The 17,456-nt window shown below is 45.4% G+C and overlaps 1 protein-coding gene across 4 annotated transcripts in view; it reads left to right on the forward strand.

Moving 5' to 3' along the window:
• The window catches only part of DRD2 (dopamine receptor D2), a 70,216-nt gene extending 53,304 nt beyond the window's left edge, over positions 1–16,912 (forward strand). For 3 of the 4 annotated variants that reach the window (XM_081889940.1, XM_081889941.1, XM_081889942.1), the window contains exons 2-8: positions 3,273–3,571; positions 7,819–7,928; positions 8,126–8,262; positions 9,820–10,019; positions 12,043–12,129; positions 14,352–14,685; positions 16,024–16,912. In XM_081889940.1, coding sequence (XP_081746066.1) covers positions 3,299–3,571; positions 7,819–7,928; positions 8,126–8,262; positions 9,820–10,019; positions 12,043–12,129; positions 14,352–14,685; positions 16,024–16,217 — 1,335 coding nt within the window. In that variant the 5' untranslated portion in view covers positions 3,273–3,298 and the 3' untranslated portion in view covers positions 16,218–16,912. The remainder of the gene's footprint in view (positions 1–3,272; positions 3,572–7,818; positions 7,929–8,125; positions 8,263–9,819; positions 10,020–12,042; positions 12,130–14,351; positions 14,686–16,023) is intronic. The other variant, XM_081889943.1, reaches the window with a different exon arrangement.
• The last annotated feature ends 544 nt before the right edge of the window (positions 16,913–17,456 follow it).

The following is a 17,456-nucleotide window of genomic DNA, read 5'->3' on the forward strand; positions in this document are numbered from 1 at the left end:
TAATTCAAGGACATGCTTCAGCCATGCAAGAGCATGCACAGAGGGTGTGGAGTTGGGTCTGGGAGACTCATGCGGGTCAGAACTACAGGTTCTCCACCTTTGGGAGCAATTCCAGGACCCAATACCCCAGTAGTTTTTTTAACTTTCTGTGTGAAGTTATCTGACAGAAGTTCACAAAACCGGGAGAAGTGCGTCAGTGGTCTTGCCTCCCAAGGGGATGCCCTACCTTGCTTCTCTCCAGCCCACAGGTAGAAGAAAATTTCACCAAGAGTAGACTATAATTTGCCAAAAGGACATCTCAGAGGGGAGGGGAAAGGAACAGCAAGGAAGGAGCTTTAAAGCATTGTATACCGTATATTTCGCTCTATAAGACGCACCAGACCACAAGACGCACCTAGTTTTTGGAGGAGGAAAACAAGAAAAAAAATATTCTGAATCTCAGAAGCCAGAACAGCAAGAGGGATCGCTGCGCAGTGAAAGCATCAATCCCTCCTGCTGTTCTGGCTTCTGGGATAGCTGTGCAGTCTGCATTCGCTCCATAAGACGCACACACATTTCCCCTTACTTTTTAGGAGGGAAAAATATAGAGCTTATAGAGCAAAAAATACGGTACTTGGCCAAGAAGATGGCTTAGCTCATCAAGTGCAATATAGAGGGGGATTATAGTCTTGTATCCAACTTCCTCTTCAATTAATATGGTTAACCTTCTTGTTTTATCTCCCACCGAGATACGTCAAGGGCAGGCCATTGAGTCAAGGGTAGGCTGCTAGGAAGGAATACTAAACATCTCAGACCAGCCAGCCTTTCAGTTCAAGAAGTGAAACTTGAATAAGCTATAGATGGATCATTTGGAGGGGCGTTCCCTCCCCCCTGCACATACTGAGCAATATGAAAAGTTTCAAGTTCTACAAGTCCCTTTATCTCAGGTGTCGAACTAACCTCAAAGACAGATTTAGGGGAGTGAAGAAGTGTGCATGCACACGAAAGCTCATACCAAGAACTAACTTAGTTGGTCTTTAAGGTGCTACTGGAAGGAATTTTTTTTGAGATTTAGGGGAGCACAACTAGTTTGGTTGTACTGGGCGCGAAGCCTCAGGGGTGCTGCAGAGGGCACAGCAACTAGGATGTAGAATGGATGTTGAAATTTTTTAATAAAAAGTTTTTATTTGCACTTTTCAAATGTATACATTCCATTAACTTTACTATCATTTTAACATTTCAAAGTTTGACTTCCTTCCCCCTCTTTCTGCGGTTCCTTAAATTTATTTTTAAATATCTTCTGCCTATCCAAATTCATTTAATTGGCTCGTTTAATTGTCTGCTTTAAATATAAACTCTTATGAAACTGCGGGTTATTACAACAATCCTGCCAATGTTCTTACCTGTTTGCAATTTATCTGTAAATATTCAATAAACAATATCTATTCTTTAATTTAAAAAAAATGTTATCTTGATTTCTTACTCTTCTGGTAAGTTTCGCCATTTCTGCATATTCCGTAAGTTTTTGTATCCATTCTTCTTTTGCTGGGACCTGCTTCTTTCCATTTTCGGGCGAGTAGCATTCTTAGTAGCAATGTAGGTAGTTTGATCCCTATAATACCCAAAAGAAAAGCTTCTGTTGTTTTTTTTTTTACAAACGTTATTTTGAACATCCTTTTCAATTCATTGTATATCATTTCCCAGTAAGCTTTAACCTGACCAGAATGATAAATATGATAAAATATGATAAATATCATAAAATATGATAAAAATAACCTTCTTTCTCTTTACATTTCCAACACTTGTTTGATTTAGATTCATACATTTTTGTCAGTTTACTTGGTGTTAGATATATCATTTTCATATAATTTTCTCTTAAACCATAACATGCTGTAAATTTTATATCCATTGAGCCGTTGAAATTTGAGACGACAAGATCCACTGCTGTTATTAGGAATAGTGGAATGGATATTGAAAAGGTATTGAATTGTACCAGCTCCTGAGCTGACAAATTTCTCCTGGGTCTGTGTGTGTGTCAGGGAGCTGGGGAAGGAGTTGTTCCCTCTAGATCTAAGTGTTCCACTGTTTCTCCCCCAGCACACCCCCAATATACCCAGTTGCTAGAGAACACAAGTGCAAAGAGTTGTTGTTCTCATTGGGGCATGTAGTTGGGCACTGTGAGAACAGGATGTTGGACTGCATGTGCCATTGAGCTGATGCAGAAGGCTGTTCTTAAATTCCTGGAATTTATTTTTATTTTTTTAAAAAATATATTTTTATTGATTTGATAAGAAGTGCAAATATAACAAAATGAAAGAAAGCAAAGAATCAAAATGTAAACCACAAAGCCTCGCAGTCTGGAAGGACAGGAGGTACAGCACATCTCCAAAGGAATAATAAAGTATTGACTCATACAAGGATTCCCTTTACAAATATCAAAGATAGGTAAAAATGAAAGTAGTCTCCACCTGTAAGCTCCAGCGTTATTGACAATAAAAGCTCTATAAAGTCTTAGATGAGCCAGGCGTTTGCACAGACTTGCAATGCTGGGCAACTGTGTGCCACAATATCCATCCGATAAATAAAAATCACCTTGTATAGCAAAAAATATATAAAGAAAATTGGTCATTTGAGCTTAGCCCTTAAAATACACTCAGTTTATAAGAGATCTTTTAAAGGAGGGCAATTTTTGCAAGCCCTATTCTACTTTGTTAAATACAGATTTTTTATTTTTATTTTCTGTCGCGGTGTTGCTGTTTTAAGCTTTTTATGCAGACTTATTGCAAAGTGTCAACGTATCATCAGACAGGAAGGTTCTAAAAATCCTAAGAATGAATGGATAAAATCATATTAGGCGTCCTAGGCAGATACATGCACATGTACCAAGGGAAGGGAGGCATGGCGAAGTGAGATCAAAAGACTGCACAGTGTACAGACAGTAGCAGGAATCTCCCGTTGCTTTGCAGAGCAGAAATGAATATAAGATCCAGTTAGAATGGGCAGCCCATTCCCAACCAGCCATTGGTGATAAATTGGCATAGCATGATTGAAAATGATAAACACCTAAAGTAGGGCAATTGTTTGTTTGTAGTGAGACAACCACCCTCCAGTTTATGTTGGCTTCTGCCTGCATCTTATTAAATTTCAGTTCAGCATCAGTTTCACGCTGGAGCCTCTCTCTGAAACATTGTTGTTCAAATATGGTGGCCTTAAGATCTGTGACTAAATGTTCCTCACTGCTGGTTACCAGTTAATGACCAACTCTTTTGTCTTTCCCTTTTGTGGTGAGGCAGATCCCCAAACCAGCTGCTTCTTCCTCATGGATTTCCAGAACATGTCCTCGTATGATGACAGCTACGACAACCAAACCCTCAATGGGTCCAGTCCAGGACAAGAGCCCCCTCAGTATAATTTCTATGCCATGCTCCTCACTCTCCTCATCTTCGTCATCGTCTTTGGAAATGTGCTGGTGTGCATGGCTGTGTCGAGGGAGAAGGCTCTTCAGACGACCACCAACTACCTGATTGTCAGCCTCGCCGTGGCAGACTTGCTCGTGGCTACTCTGGTGATGCCATGGGGGGTCTACTTGGAGGTAGGCAGACTCTAGGAATAGTCTATTGCAACTTGCCCTGGTTAAGAAGCCTTGAAGCTCATCCATTTAGGGCCAGGAAGAAATGACCCAAACACTTGGGAGGTGTTCAGATGTGGGGAATATTGTGTTCATTTTTCTGATTCTAATCCTACTGCTTCTGTCCCATTTTCAGATGTTCCTTTCACACAGCAGTACCTGTTGCATTATGGAACTGCGGCTTTTTGATCAATATACTGTCATCCCACAATAAATTCCATTCACACCCGTGGGCACGGTATAACATAACAGCAAATGTTATTAGACAGTGTTGCTGCTCCCCCACACTTTCCACACATGCATGCTTCTGTTTCACTATGTTTCCCCCATGAAAATGGCAGGAAATGACTGTATGGCGGTATAACACCCTAAATTTTGTAATTTTACTTCCATAATATTCTGGGTCAATGGGGTTGCAAACAGATTGTTTTGGAACCCATTACCACAGAAGGGAGCACTAAACTCCCATTAGATTCTGCTAGAAGTGGGTTTTATGTCATGCAAAAGCTCAAATATAATATTAAAATTAACAGAGCGAAATTGAATTAACTACCTAAGAAAGGGAGGGGATAGGAACTTTTTCCACCTGCTCTTCACAGTGGACCATTCCAACCTGACACTCCCAGACCTGACTGAAAATCAGAACCCAATCAGATTATGCACTTTTCTTGCTTTTGTGATGCTGTTTCAGTGCAGAACATGTACGCATCTTATGTAAAAGTTCCATGCAAAATGTGTATTTTATAGGCTAATGCATTGAAAATAATTGGAAAGAAAGACCAGACAGTGAGGCCTAGAAGGCTGCATTTGGCTCCTGGACTGTAATGACATGTATATCCCGGAGCAGGAATTTTGGCTCAGGGCATTGCAGTCTTTAATGCATGCAGTGTTCAAAGGGCCAGCTGTGGTACTGTACAGATTTCACTTTAAAAATCCTTCCTTCCATGTCTTACACCCTGCTAAACTCCCACCCGCCCAGTGGCGTAGTGTGGGTTGTCAGCACCCGGGGCAAGGCAAGTAATTTGCACCCCCTAACCCGTGGATTTGCGCCCCCTAACCCGTGGATTTGCGCCCCCTAACTCTAACCCCCAGATGTTGCGCCTGGTGCGGCCGGGCCCCCCTGCACCCCCACGCTACGCCACTGCACCCACCCAAGAACATTGCACAAGATTTTAGCACTCCTGCTTACTTAATACTTCAACTTAAAGACTGCCAAGCTGAGGAAAGACCTGTCCACTTCAAACACGCCCCCCTTCCTGTTATTCTTCCACCTCATTAGGATGTTGATCTGTCTGTGGGGTTCCTATGGGGAGGAATTAGGCAAGCCCTTGAGTTAGTTAAATCCTGGTTGGCTCAAAAAGCAGGGGGCCCAATATTCTAGCAAGCACCATCAAGTCTTCCAGGAAATCTACCTTAGTAGCTGTTATTTTGCACACTCATTTCCCCAGTGGATGAACGGATGAATGAAATCTTTATTGCCAAAAGCTATAAGCCAGGCACCCCCAACCTTCGGCCCTCCAGATGTTTTGGACTACAATTCCCATCATCCCTGACCACTGGTCCTGTTAGCTAGGGATCGTGGGAGTTGTAGGCCAAAACATCTGGAGGGCCGCAGGTCGGTGGTGCCTGCTATAAGCCATCACAGTTGGTCTCAATGCGTAGAATGCAAATAATTGATTTGAAACTGAACAACAACAGCAGCAAAGCAAACATACAAAAATGCAAAAAATCACACCTGCATAAGTTAAGCACTCCACATCTCACACTCCCCCTTATGCTACTTGTCTTGGTGCCTAGCTCTTAGCTTACTTGCAGCCAAGGCAAGTTTTGCAACCAGTGCAATAATAAATATGTTATTGCCAGCCAGCTAAATAGAGAATTGCTCAAGGGGAGGTCAGTTGGAAAGAGAGCAAAGGATGTAATTGAGGAATTTTTGTCTAGGGGATGTACATAAGGGGCATCGTAACGAATAGCGTTGAATGTCCTCCATTCAACGCACATGCAGTCTTAGGTACACAGGAATGTTATTGAATCTTCCCATTCAATATGCGGAGGGCATACACTGAAGACACAAAGCTGTAAATGCTTTTCTAAGGGGTGCCAGCGTGAGATTAATGAAGTATTGCTCCAGCCCAAAAGATGTTTTATATATTGGATACCAGGATGAGTATGCCATCTGGGAAAGTGAATGAAGGTCCCTCCATTTAGAGTTCAAATACATTTTTTCTTTGATGAGTTGTTTGACTTTGTTAGAGGCAAAATTTGGCAGGGAATCCACATTAATCCCACAATAACAGAGAATCTTACAGATTCCCCAATGGATGCTATTCACCTACTGGCTCGACATACATTTAAGTGTCATTACAGCACAGGAATGCCTCTCCTGCTCTTACTTCTGTGCTCCATTCCAAAAGGCAACAACAGACCCAGACTCCCTCTGTATGATCCTCAACCTGCTTTCAAATGGAATATCAGTTTATCCCTTCCAAGAGAATAAAAATAAATAATGGCTGATTGTTTATCAGACAATAGACAGTGCCATTTGGATTTTGATGGTTTTGCCTTGTTCCGGTTGAAATATTGCGTGCATATTTTTAGTGTGACGCATGAAACTCATTTGTACGAATGCACTGCAGGAAAAGCATTCCCAACAAGTTTTTGACTGCCAAGAAATCAAATTCCACTGAAACACGCAACTTTTGCCCATTTCTAAAACTGTGTTTACCAAACAATATTTCCATGGGTGTGTTCTTTCCCTTTTGGAGTGTATGTGATTGGGGGGGGGGGGGTTTAGATTTTTAAATACACTTAAAAAAACACCACAATTCTAAAACCATTTTGGATGCATGGTGTTTGGGCTTTGCATTTCCTACATCTCCAGATCAAAAACAGCCCTGTTGTTGAGTGCTCCACATGAGAGTCAAAACATTTTTTTGGTGCCTTGTCTATCACTTGCACCCAAAATGCTTTGCTGCTAAAAAGGATGCTGTTGCAAATGCACATTGTCCCCAGAAGGCCTCTCTGCCATGCAGCTATAAGACATATAGGAGTGGGGGGGGAATGCAACCTTTTCTATTTTGCTATGAACCACTCATAAAGTTTCGCTATGAAGTGATTTAATTAATAAATAAAACATCCCAGAGACAGTGTCATTCTGGGTGTCAGATGCCAGGGGCAGGGAGTCTACTGGCCTGATGTGACAGATCTCTTCTTAAGCTGCGTTCCACAACCACCACAAAGAGTGCACTCCCCACCAGCATTGTGTGTAACACTTCATTAGTTTGTCTTCTAATTCCTTCTGAAGTCTCACATCCTCTCCCTTAAAGTGAATGATGCTGAGAGACATTGATGTAGATTCCAAGAATTACAGAGGCCAGGGAGAGCTGAGGGGCAGGTGGGGGGAGTCTGTTGCCATTCAGGAGCATGTTGTCTGTTTCCAAATTCCCCCCAGCTGATAGGATCAGTGCTGATCTCTCTGGACAGGCAGGTCTAGATTTTTACATTCAGACAAGCTAGACTGCAACAGCCAAAAGCGGCAAGCGATGAACATCTGGAAACCTGATCAAAGGTGTGATTTGTGCAGGAGAGAGAAAGGAAAGGAGAGAGCGCTTATGTGGTTATGCTGGAAGTGTCTTGCTCTGGGCATTTGAGAAATAAATTGATTTATTGAAGAGATTGCACCAAAGAAGCTCAGATGCAGCCCATGCCAGCATTGTTTCTGCGCTTCTTGAATTATTCCATAACAAAACTCTCTCTAAGTTCCTCTAGGGCAGCCGACTCCCAACCTGGTGCCTTCCAGATGCTTGGATTACAATTCTCATCATCACCACCCAGCATGATCAGGTTGACTGGAGTTGATGGGAATCATAGCCCAGAACATAAGGAGAGTGTGAGGCTAGGGGAGGCTGCTGTAAAGACCATCTGGCTGGAAAATGGAATAGGTATACTTGGATAAACAAATCTCTCCAGGGAATCAGCTATACAGCTGAATATAGAACATTTCAAATGTGTTGTAAAGTGCAATATACAAATGTGACACTAGATGGCGATGGTGAGCTATGGCGAATTCAATATATTTTTCAAAATGTTTTTAAAACAAACATTTTCACGGGGTTTTTTTATATTTGTGTAGATTCCACCCAAGTCTTCATTATTGTTGTACAGAGTCTTGGACTTTCCCATCCTTGACACCGATGCTGTTTTCTTCTCAGGTGGTTGGTGAGTGGCGTTTCAGCCGCATCCACTGTGACATCTTCGTCACCCTGGACGTTATGATGTGCACAGCTAGCATCCTCAACCTTTGCGCCATCAGCATCGACAGGTAGAGAATCCATCTCTGATTTCCTTCCCAGCTTGCAAGGGATTGTGTGCTCCTTCCAGCATAGTATCACGAATCCTTGCTATCTCTGGACCTGAACTTTCCTCTGCCATCCTTCCCCTCCTTGTTTGTTTTTCAGCAGTGCAGGTGAGCTCCAATGCCACACTGAGTTCCCACTCTTGTGTCTCCCTTCCAAACAGGTATACTGCTGTGGCCATGCCAATGCTTTATAACACACGCTACAGCTCCAAGCGCAGAGTCACTGTCATGATCGCCGTGGTCTGGGTCCTCTCCTTTGCCGTCTCCTGCCCACTGCTTTTTGGGCTGAACAACACAAGTAAGCATGATAAAATAAAATAGGGGGTGCATTCTGTGCTGGGTTCAAGTCTGGGGGGGGGGTAGGCTGTAAACTGAGCCAGCATTCTCTCTGTGTGTCCTGGTCACAACACAGCCTTCCTCTTCTTGTAACCCCAAAGGGTAGTTTGTGCAGAAAGCAAGCAAATGCACCGGTGGCGTAGCGTGGGTTGTCAGCAAGGCAAGTAATTTGCGCCCCCTAACCCGTGGATTTTCGTAGGGGCAGAGAGCTGCGAGTGCGAGCCCCCCCTGCACCCCCCACGCTACGCCACTGAAATGCACACATGTGCACACACAAGAAAGAGTAAAATAGGCCTACTTTCAGCATTGGGAAGAACAGCCTTTACGAACAGTGCTGGCAGAGGCTGATGGGAGTTGCAGTCCAATAACAACTGGAGTGCACCATTGTGTCAAAGCTGGTGTAGATACTCTTTATTCTCCTGCCCCAATTATAATTCAATGTTATTTTTATGAATCCGCAATGCCTCATTTGGAAAGAGTGGCCAAGGTCCATCTAGAAAAATAGCCCTCTTGGTCATGCTGTATATCTGCCACAGCAACATCTGATCTCCTGAAGGGGTGCAAACTTCCACCACTCACTGTCATGGACTGGTTGGATACAGAGGTGTGGTGGGAGGCAGCAGCTGGGTAACACTGAGGGAAGAAGGCCCAGAGTTGGGGAGATGATAATGAGTGGTCAGTGGAAGAAGACTGGAGGAGGTGTTGGAAATTGCAGAGGTAACAGGGTTTAGTGAGCAGGAAGAAGCTATAGCAGAGAGCAGTCCAGGATCAGAGGCAGAAGCAGAGACTGGAGTGGAGGAGGACCCCAGAGAAAGATATGAAGCAGGCTGCTGAAGAAGCCTGGGTTTTTTCCCCTTCGTGCTGCGACCAGCTCCCCTCCCTGCTGGTCACCCAGAACCTGCAGCAGTATGACACGAGTAAAGCAGAAACAGGCAAAACAAAGGAGCCTCAGACTGTCTGGGAAGTAACCAAGGGAGGAGGAGACTTAGAGAGCTGTCTTCAGTCCTCACAACTGCCTCACTGGGGCAAGACATACTGGGAAGAGTTGCTGTGCTCACTAGGCCTGAGCTATTTTGTTTCTTTGAATAAAGAGTTAACTTCACTGACACTTGGGGAGTTATTGCTGACTGGCTCCCGGCTCCTGCCTTGCCATTCACTCTCCTCCTCCTCCCCTTGTCTCTTAAATAACTTTATGGAACTGCAAGTCAGAAAGACTAGTAAGGCAGGGAGACAGCATGCCACCCCCTTGAAATTAGCAGTGTCTTGGGACGGGGCTGCTCTCCCATGGAACAGTGTCATGTATGTGAAGCTAGATAGATTCCATAACAGTCATGCAGTCTCCACTGCTGAAGATCTCAAGCTTGCATTGGAGTTTATTGCATTGGGACCAAGTGTGATGAGGTTCTCCCCCAGAAACAACATCTTTTGCACCTTCTTGTAGTAGCACAAACTCACATGCAAGCTGGCAGTAGCTCCTAATGGCTGGGACAACGCTCCTGCAATCTCTTGTGTCTTCCAGAGAAGAATGAGTGTTTCATTGCCAATCCTGCCTTTGTTGTGTATTCCTCTATCGTCTCCTTCTACGTCCCCTTCATTGTCACCCTGCTGGTGTACGTGCAGATATACATAGTGCTGCGGAAACGCAGGAAGCGGGTCAACACCAAGCGCGTCGCCGCCACCAACGTGGGCCTGGACCCTGACACCGAGGCCCCACTGAAGGTAATCAGAACCCAAGCAACACCCACACACCAATCTCCATCTCCTCTTTCCTCCCTGATCCTGATTTATCCCCAAGAATTTCCCATCTCCTCCTTTTCCTTCCCCAATCTTTGCTGTTCGGCGTGAGTGGACCTGAGATGGCTGTTCGGTTCTCTGACTCAGGTAGGGCTCCTAGGCAAAAGCAGAAGAGGCATCAGTCCTCAGCTGCCGTCCTGGTTTCTGACATCGCTATCCCATTGCATAGTTCAGCTATGGAGCTCACCTTCTGTAGGAGATGGCAATGGCTACCAACTTGGATGGCTTTAAAGGGGGATTGGACAAATTCATGGAGGAGAAGGCTATCCACGGCTGCTAGTCATGGTGGCCAGGATGTACTGCCATGGTCAGAGGAAGTAATGTTCCTCAATACCAGTTGCTGGAAACCACAGGAGGCGAGAGTGCGCTTGGGCTTGGGTCCTGCTTGAGAGTTTCCCACAAGCATCAGTTTGGCCACTGCAAGAAGAGAATGCTGGACTAGATGGGTCACTGGCCTGATCCAGCAGGCTCTTCTTATATTATTGCACCCCCAATAAAGGGGGACTTCATCTTCCTACCATGGTTGACTGTCCTTGCCCTTAATAGGCACACCAGGAGTTGAGGCAACAGTTAAAAGCATGTTGCTAGTGACACTGGGGAGAGCAGTTCATCCTACATACCTCCACAAAACAAAACAAAACAAAAACCTGGAGGCATCCCATCCTGTACCATTTAGTGACAACTTCCATAACAATAGCTGAACAGGTGCAAGCTTGATATCAAAGTGGAAAATATGACCAGGTGCTATACACACTGTGGCCCTCAAAGCTTCTCTACCCATGCATTCAGGCTCTCAATAAATGTTCTAGTTTTGCTGCCTGTCCAAAGGATGGAAAGTATAGAGTTTATCAAGCACCTGGGAAGCCACAGTATATGACTGTGGGCCTATCTGTGTTTATTTATTTATTTTGAAGAGGGGTATTGACAAGAATTGCAGGTGTAACAACGTAGGAATAACCTTGCTAGATCAGGCCCAAGGGGCCCCATCTTGTCCAGCATCCTGTTCTCTCAGATGGCTCTGGAAAGCAGAAGAGCCTTCTCCCTACTTGTGATTCGCAACAGTTCATATTCAGAGGCATACTGCCTCTGGCATGAAGGCAGGACCATCGTGTCTAGTAGCCTTCTCCTCCATGAATTTGCCAGATCCTCTTTTAAAGCCCTCCAAATTGGTGGCCATCCCTGACTCTTGTGGAAGCAAATTCCACAATGCACCCAAGTACTTTGCTTTGTTCAATCCTGAATTTTTCAACATTCAGCTTCACTGGATGGCTCTGAGTTCTAGTATTATGAGAAAGAGAGAAAAAACATCTCTCTGTCCACCACGCATAATTGTACAGTATACAACTCTATCATTTCCCACCACCAGAACTGGCCCAAGACATTTTGGCACCTGAGGTGAACCACAAAATGGCATCCTCCTCCCCTCCAGCGAAGAAGAGGTGAAAATGAAGTTCTTCATCAGGAGCAAGGTGGAATAAAGATCTACATTGGAATCTGCTGCCCACCTGAGGCAGTTACCTCACCTTGGCTCAAGGGTGGGCCAGCCCCACCCACCAGACCCCTTACCCTTTCTCTAAACAGGAGTTGCTCCAGCCCCTTTATAATTTTGATTGGAGTGATTCCCCTGTAAGGAAAGGCTACAGAAGTAATATAGAAATATTAGAAAATTTCAAATATAGAAAATTTCAAACTTTTTGAAATACATCTCTTACTTAGTTTTTCACCCGCCTGCTTCACCCAGGATGAGCTACAGACTTTGTCAAGCTGATCCCTGTTTATTCAGGGAGACACACATAGGGCCCTCACATCTATATCCTCCATCCCCCGTCTTCTGAATTTCAAATCCATCTCTCTAGCTCACAGGCCAGACTTATCTCTTCTTACACTCCCTGTTTGTCCTTCCTTGCTTCCCCTCCCTTCCTTACACTCTCTCCCTCCCCACCCGTAGAGCAAATGCACTCATCTAGAAGACGTCAGGCTCTGCACACTCCTCATGAAGACCAATGGGAGCTTCCAGCTTCACAAACGGAGAGTGGTGAGTTGTACTACAAGCAACAGCAGGCTTCAGGCTTGCAGGATCTCTTTCAGTTCTTAGAGTCCCTCCAGCTGGAGCCAGGAACTCAGCTCCAGGGAAACAGACATACACTTAGTGAGGATTCCTCTGAGCACTTGCTCTGCTCAGGAAACCTCAGTCTCCCCCCTCCCCAGAGAAAGTCCACCCCGGGATTTCTCCCAAGCTTTCTCCATTTCAGCAAGTCCACTCCACGCAAGCTCCAGGTTTTGTACAGAGGGCAAGACACTCTCCCAGAGTCCAGCTCCCTGGTGAGTCTGCCTCCGCATCACCATAAACTGCTGCTGTGCTCCTCTTCCTCATCACATGTACTTCTGAAAATGTAGACAAGGATGTCTCCTGCTCCTCCTCATCACCACCATAAAGGGTAAAGGTAAAGGGACCCCTGACCATTAGGTCCAGTCGTGGCCAACTCTGGGATTGCGGCACTCATCTCGCTTTATTGGCCAAGGGAGCCGGCGTACAGCTTCCGGGTCATGTGGCCAGGATGACTAAGCCGCTTCTGGCGAACCAGAGCAGCGCACGGAAATGCCATTTACCTTCCCGCTGGAGCGGTACCTATTTATCTACTTGCACTTTGATGTGCTTTTGAACTGTTAGGTTGGCAGGAGTAGGGACCGAGCAACGGGAGCTCACCCTGTCATGGGAATTCGAACCGCCAACCTTCTGATCAGCAAGTCCTAGGCTCTGTGGTTTAACCCACAGTGCTACCCACGTCCCTCATCACCACCAGAGCATGAGCCAAATTAACTGGTGGATGAACAAGTTAGTGGGCTGCAGTGCTGAAGAGGAGGAGCAAGTTCAGGGAGCCCTCTTGTCAGTGGGGCTCACTGGTGTAATGTTTGTTCCTGGCAGATGCCCAACAATGCCATCCTTTGGTGCCAGCCCTGAACCTGATTTAAAATGGGGAAATGCCTGATGTTGTTGCTACTGGTTACCTGTATAGCATTAGACAGCTCAGGACCCAGTATCTCAAGGACCAGCGCTGCTCACATGAAGTGACCTGAACCCCGCAACCATCATCTGAGGCACTTCTTTGTGTGCCCTGTCCCTGTTCAGAGAGTGGCAAGAAAAGTTCATGTCTTTTTAGCGGTGGCCCCAACTTGTGGAATGCTCTCTCCCCGAGGAGGCATGCCTGGCACCATCTTCCTCTCCTTTTAGGTGCCAGGCAAATACTTTTTTTCTTTACCAGCATTTTGGCCCTTAATTTGGGCTAGCACTGTGACATATTTCAGTGGGGTAGGATCTGTAAGTCCTGCCCTATATTTACACGGCTGTGTTTTTGGATTTTTATTATCTTTTCTGACTTGGCCTTAATGTTACTTTCTAAGAAAAGCAAGTAACAAATATAAATCACACGAGGCTACAGCTCCTACTCAATCTGCTCGCCAGCCCCTTTACCAACCCTCTCCCCACACACCTGGCCAACTCCTCCTTCCTCTACACCTGACCAAACTCCCTTCCCTTTACACCTCACCCATCCTTTGCCCATCCCTTCACAGCTCGCCCCAACCTCTTTTAAAGGAGGCTATCTATCCACATAACAGTTTGAACAATTAATGCATCAGCTCATTTGGAATGGACAGATAACATATTTCCCTATTCCAGAATGAAAATGTATCATCTTAGAGATAGATTGTGCATTAAATCGGAGCCACTTGGGTGTTGAGTGTCTGGGAGAACAGGATTCAAATCCCCGCTCAAGCCATGAAGATCACTGAGTGTCTTTGGGCCAGTCATTGTCTCTGTGTCTAACCTACCTCACAGGGTTGTTGTGAGGGGGGTAGAGAACCCTATATCCTGGAAGAAAGGTGATATATAAATGTAGTGATAATAATAATAATAATAATAATAATGACATATCAATAGTATATGGAAGCCATGAATTGGATTACAAATGCAATTGTTAAAATCTGGAATTAAAAAACTGAATGTGCTGAATGGGGTCAAAATGCACTTTCCCCCTCCCCAATATTTTGCCTGGGATGGCACGAGCACCAGAGCTACAGATACAATCCTGGCTCCGTCAAGCCCTGCTGCTGCCAACCAGAGCTTAGAATTGCATCCTACACTGTTTCCCCCCCCCCCTTGAGTCACTCTTTGAACGAAGTAATTTAGGTAGGTTTTCTTAAATCCTTTTTGTAAAAAAATAATAATAAATGGGGGCAAATCTGATCTTTGTCCAGGATGCAGTAAATCACATGGAAGAGATGGAGGTGGCAACCAGCACCAGCCCTGCAGAGAAAACCAAACACAAGCCACCTGTGCCAAGTAACGACGAAGTGGCCATGCCAGCTGCTTCCAACCTCTGTGCCAATGCCACTCTGCGGTCTCCCACGGACGGCCCACCAAAAGTAGAGAAGAATGGACATACGATGGATAACCCCAAAGCAGCCAAGATATTTGAGATCCAAACAATGCCCAATGGCAAGACGAGGACCTCCCTCAAGACGATGAGCAGGCGGAAGTTTTCGCAGCAGAAGGAAAAGAAAGCCACGCAGATGCTGGCCATAGTGCTTGGTAAGGGTTCCATGTCACTTGCACCTCCAGTTTACAGAAGTTCTCCATCCACCCAAGAACCAGCTTCCACTGAGTTTGATAGTAAATTGGAGACTTCTGATGCCTTTGTTCTATGGTAACTTCACTGTCTGAGGCAGTTGCTTACTAGGAATCATAAAAGAGAAGAGCAAATGATGCAGGAATTTCTTCTTGAAATTTGCTGAACAACAATTCCCATCAAATCCAGCTAGAGCTGATGAGAGTTTCAGTCCAACAACATCCAGAGAACACCAGGTTGGCCAAGGCTGATACCAACATAATATATGTTGTTGGGTGACAATTTCCATCAGCTGCAGCCAACATGGCCAATCATCAGAGATGATAGGAGTTTAGAGTCCAACCATATCTGAAGGGCCACGGGTTACCCATCCCTGCATTACCACATGAGGAATTAAATTATAACAACTGCAGCTGCCAAAATAAAGAGGGAAATCTAACACCAAAGATGCAGTAGAAATTGAAAGAGGCCAGAGGTACTTTGGAAAGCTCTTTGACAAAAGTAGTCTCTTGATTGTGGGGCTCAAAACACACCTTATGCAGGGAAAAACAACCGTACTGTCGTACCTTGGAAGTCAAACGGAATCCATTCCAGAAGTCCATTTAACTTCCAAAACGTTCAAAAACCATAGTGTGGCTTCTGATTGGCTGCAGGAAGTTCCTGAAGCCAATCAGAAGCCACAGAAGCCCTGTTGGAAGTTTGGCTTCCAAAAATAGTTTGCAAACCGGAACAGTCACTTCCAGGGTTTGTGACATTTGGGAGCCAAAACGTTGGAGAACTAAGCTGTTTGAAAACCAAGGTATGACTGCATAAAGGTAAAGGGACCTCTGACCGTTAGATCCAGTCATGGCCGACTCTGGGGTTGCGGTGCTCAACTCCCTTTATTGGCTGAGGGAGCCGGCGTACAGCTTCCAGGTCATGTGGCCAGCATGACTAAGCCGCTTCTGGCGAACCAGAGCAGCGCACGGAAACGCTGTTTGCCTTCCCACTCGAGCAGTACCTATTTATCTACTTGCACTTTGACGTGCTTTCGAACTGCTAGGCTGGCAGGAGCAGGGACCGAGCAACGGGAGCTCACCCCGTCACGGGGATTCGAACTGCCGACCTTCTGATCAGCAAGTCCTAGGCTCTGTGCACCACCCATGTATCATGCTGCAAATGGCAAGGGATATCATTTGCTTCTCTGACATCCCCCACATCTGGTGGTAGCACATTGCATAAGTTAACTGCATTCTGTTGTGAAAAAGTACTGGCTGGCCGCTGCAGTGCTAACCTGGCTCCTTTCATTTGTCCTCCTGCAGGCGTCTTCATCATCTGTTGGCTCCCATTCTTCATCACCCACATCCTGAACATGCACTGCAACTGTGGCATCCCCCCGGCCCTGTACAATGCCTTCACATGGCTTGGCTATGTCAACAGTGCTGTCAACCCCATCATCTACACCACCTTCAATATTGAGTTCCGGAAGGCCTTTATGAAGATCCTTCACTGCTAACTCTCCCAAGGACCGGGTGCATGATTAGCATGGTCCTAACAGGGACCGTGAAGACACCATGTGTTCTGCCTGGACAACGAAGCAAGCCGTGTTATGGGTGTCATGCCTACATACATTTGTCAGCTGGGTCGAAACCACTGTATTGATTGAAGGTTGTCTCATTCATGACCAAGGTGGCATTCAGACTCTGGGAGACTGATGGAGAAGAGTTCATTTCAACTGCAACCTTTGCACTGTGCTAGAAACAACAGCAGTTAGGGAAAATGCCCCAAGTAACACTTGTGGTCTCCAGTGCATTCATCACAGTGATTAGCCGAGCCTAACAGTCGAATGCATTGACTTGCTCGTGTGTAGCTCTGATGGATACATTTCTCACCAAAGACACCACCATCCTGTCTGCTTTGCAATAGGAGAACCTCTCTCTGCCACTGCTCCCCAAACCAGCCAGGACTTCTTAGGATTGTGTCCATTGGCCTTGCCTTCAGACTTCAAGGTCTGGTTGGGCAGGCTGCATAATGGCATTCAGTAGCCTCAAAACACTGTTGCCAGGAGGAGAATGTAAGAAAATGGAACCTCAGTGCGGAGGACACTGTATAACAATGATGTTTGTATGTGTATATATATATATAATTGAATGAACTGAGCAGAAGCCCAAGCCAAAAAAATAAGAATAAATTAAAATATACAAAATCTTGTCTTGCATGGTATGCATTGTAATTAGTGTCTGCCCATGATGCTCAGAAACAATAGCCATCTCCACCAGCATTCCTTGCCTTCTCCAGCATCTTCTCTGATTACATGCCATTGTCTGGAAGGGAATCCAATGGAGCTGGGGATGAAAGAGAACTAACAGGCAAGGAGGGGTAGGTGGAAGACAAGGAAGGGCTGTAGCTCGGTGGCACAGTTTCTGCTTTGCATGCAGGGGGCCCCAGGTTAAATCTCTGTTGGCCGGGCTGGGAGAGAACCCTGCCCCAAATCCTGCAGAGCTCATGCCAATCAGTCAAGACAGACAGATTAATGGTCTGGTTTAAGGCAGTTTCCTAGGTTCCTAAATCAAGCATTCAAAATGAAGAAACCTCCAAGGAACACTCAATGAAGCATAAATTGTTAGGAAAAGACCACTCAGTATTTATTTATACCCTGCCCTTCCCGGTTCAGAAACCCAGGCTCAGGGCGGCTAACAACAAATTTAAAACAATTGATGCAACAAAAAACAGCATAAAATACAGTATAAAACGT

The sequence above is a fragment of the Podarcis melisellensis genome (assembly GCF_964234715.1).
Source record: "Podarcis melisellensis genome assembly, chromosome: 15".
NCBI classification, from domain to species: Eukaryota; Metazoa; Chordata; class Lepidosauria; order Squamata; family Lacertidae; genus Podarcis; species Podarcis melisellensis.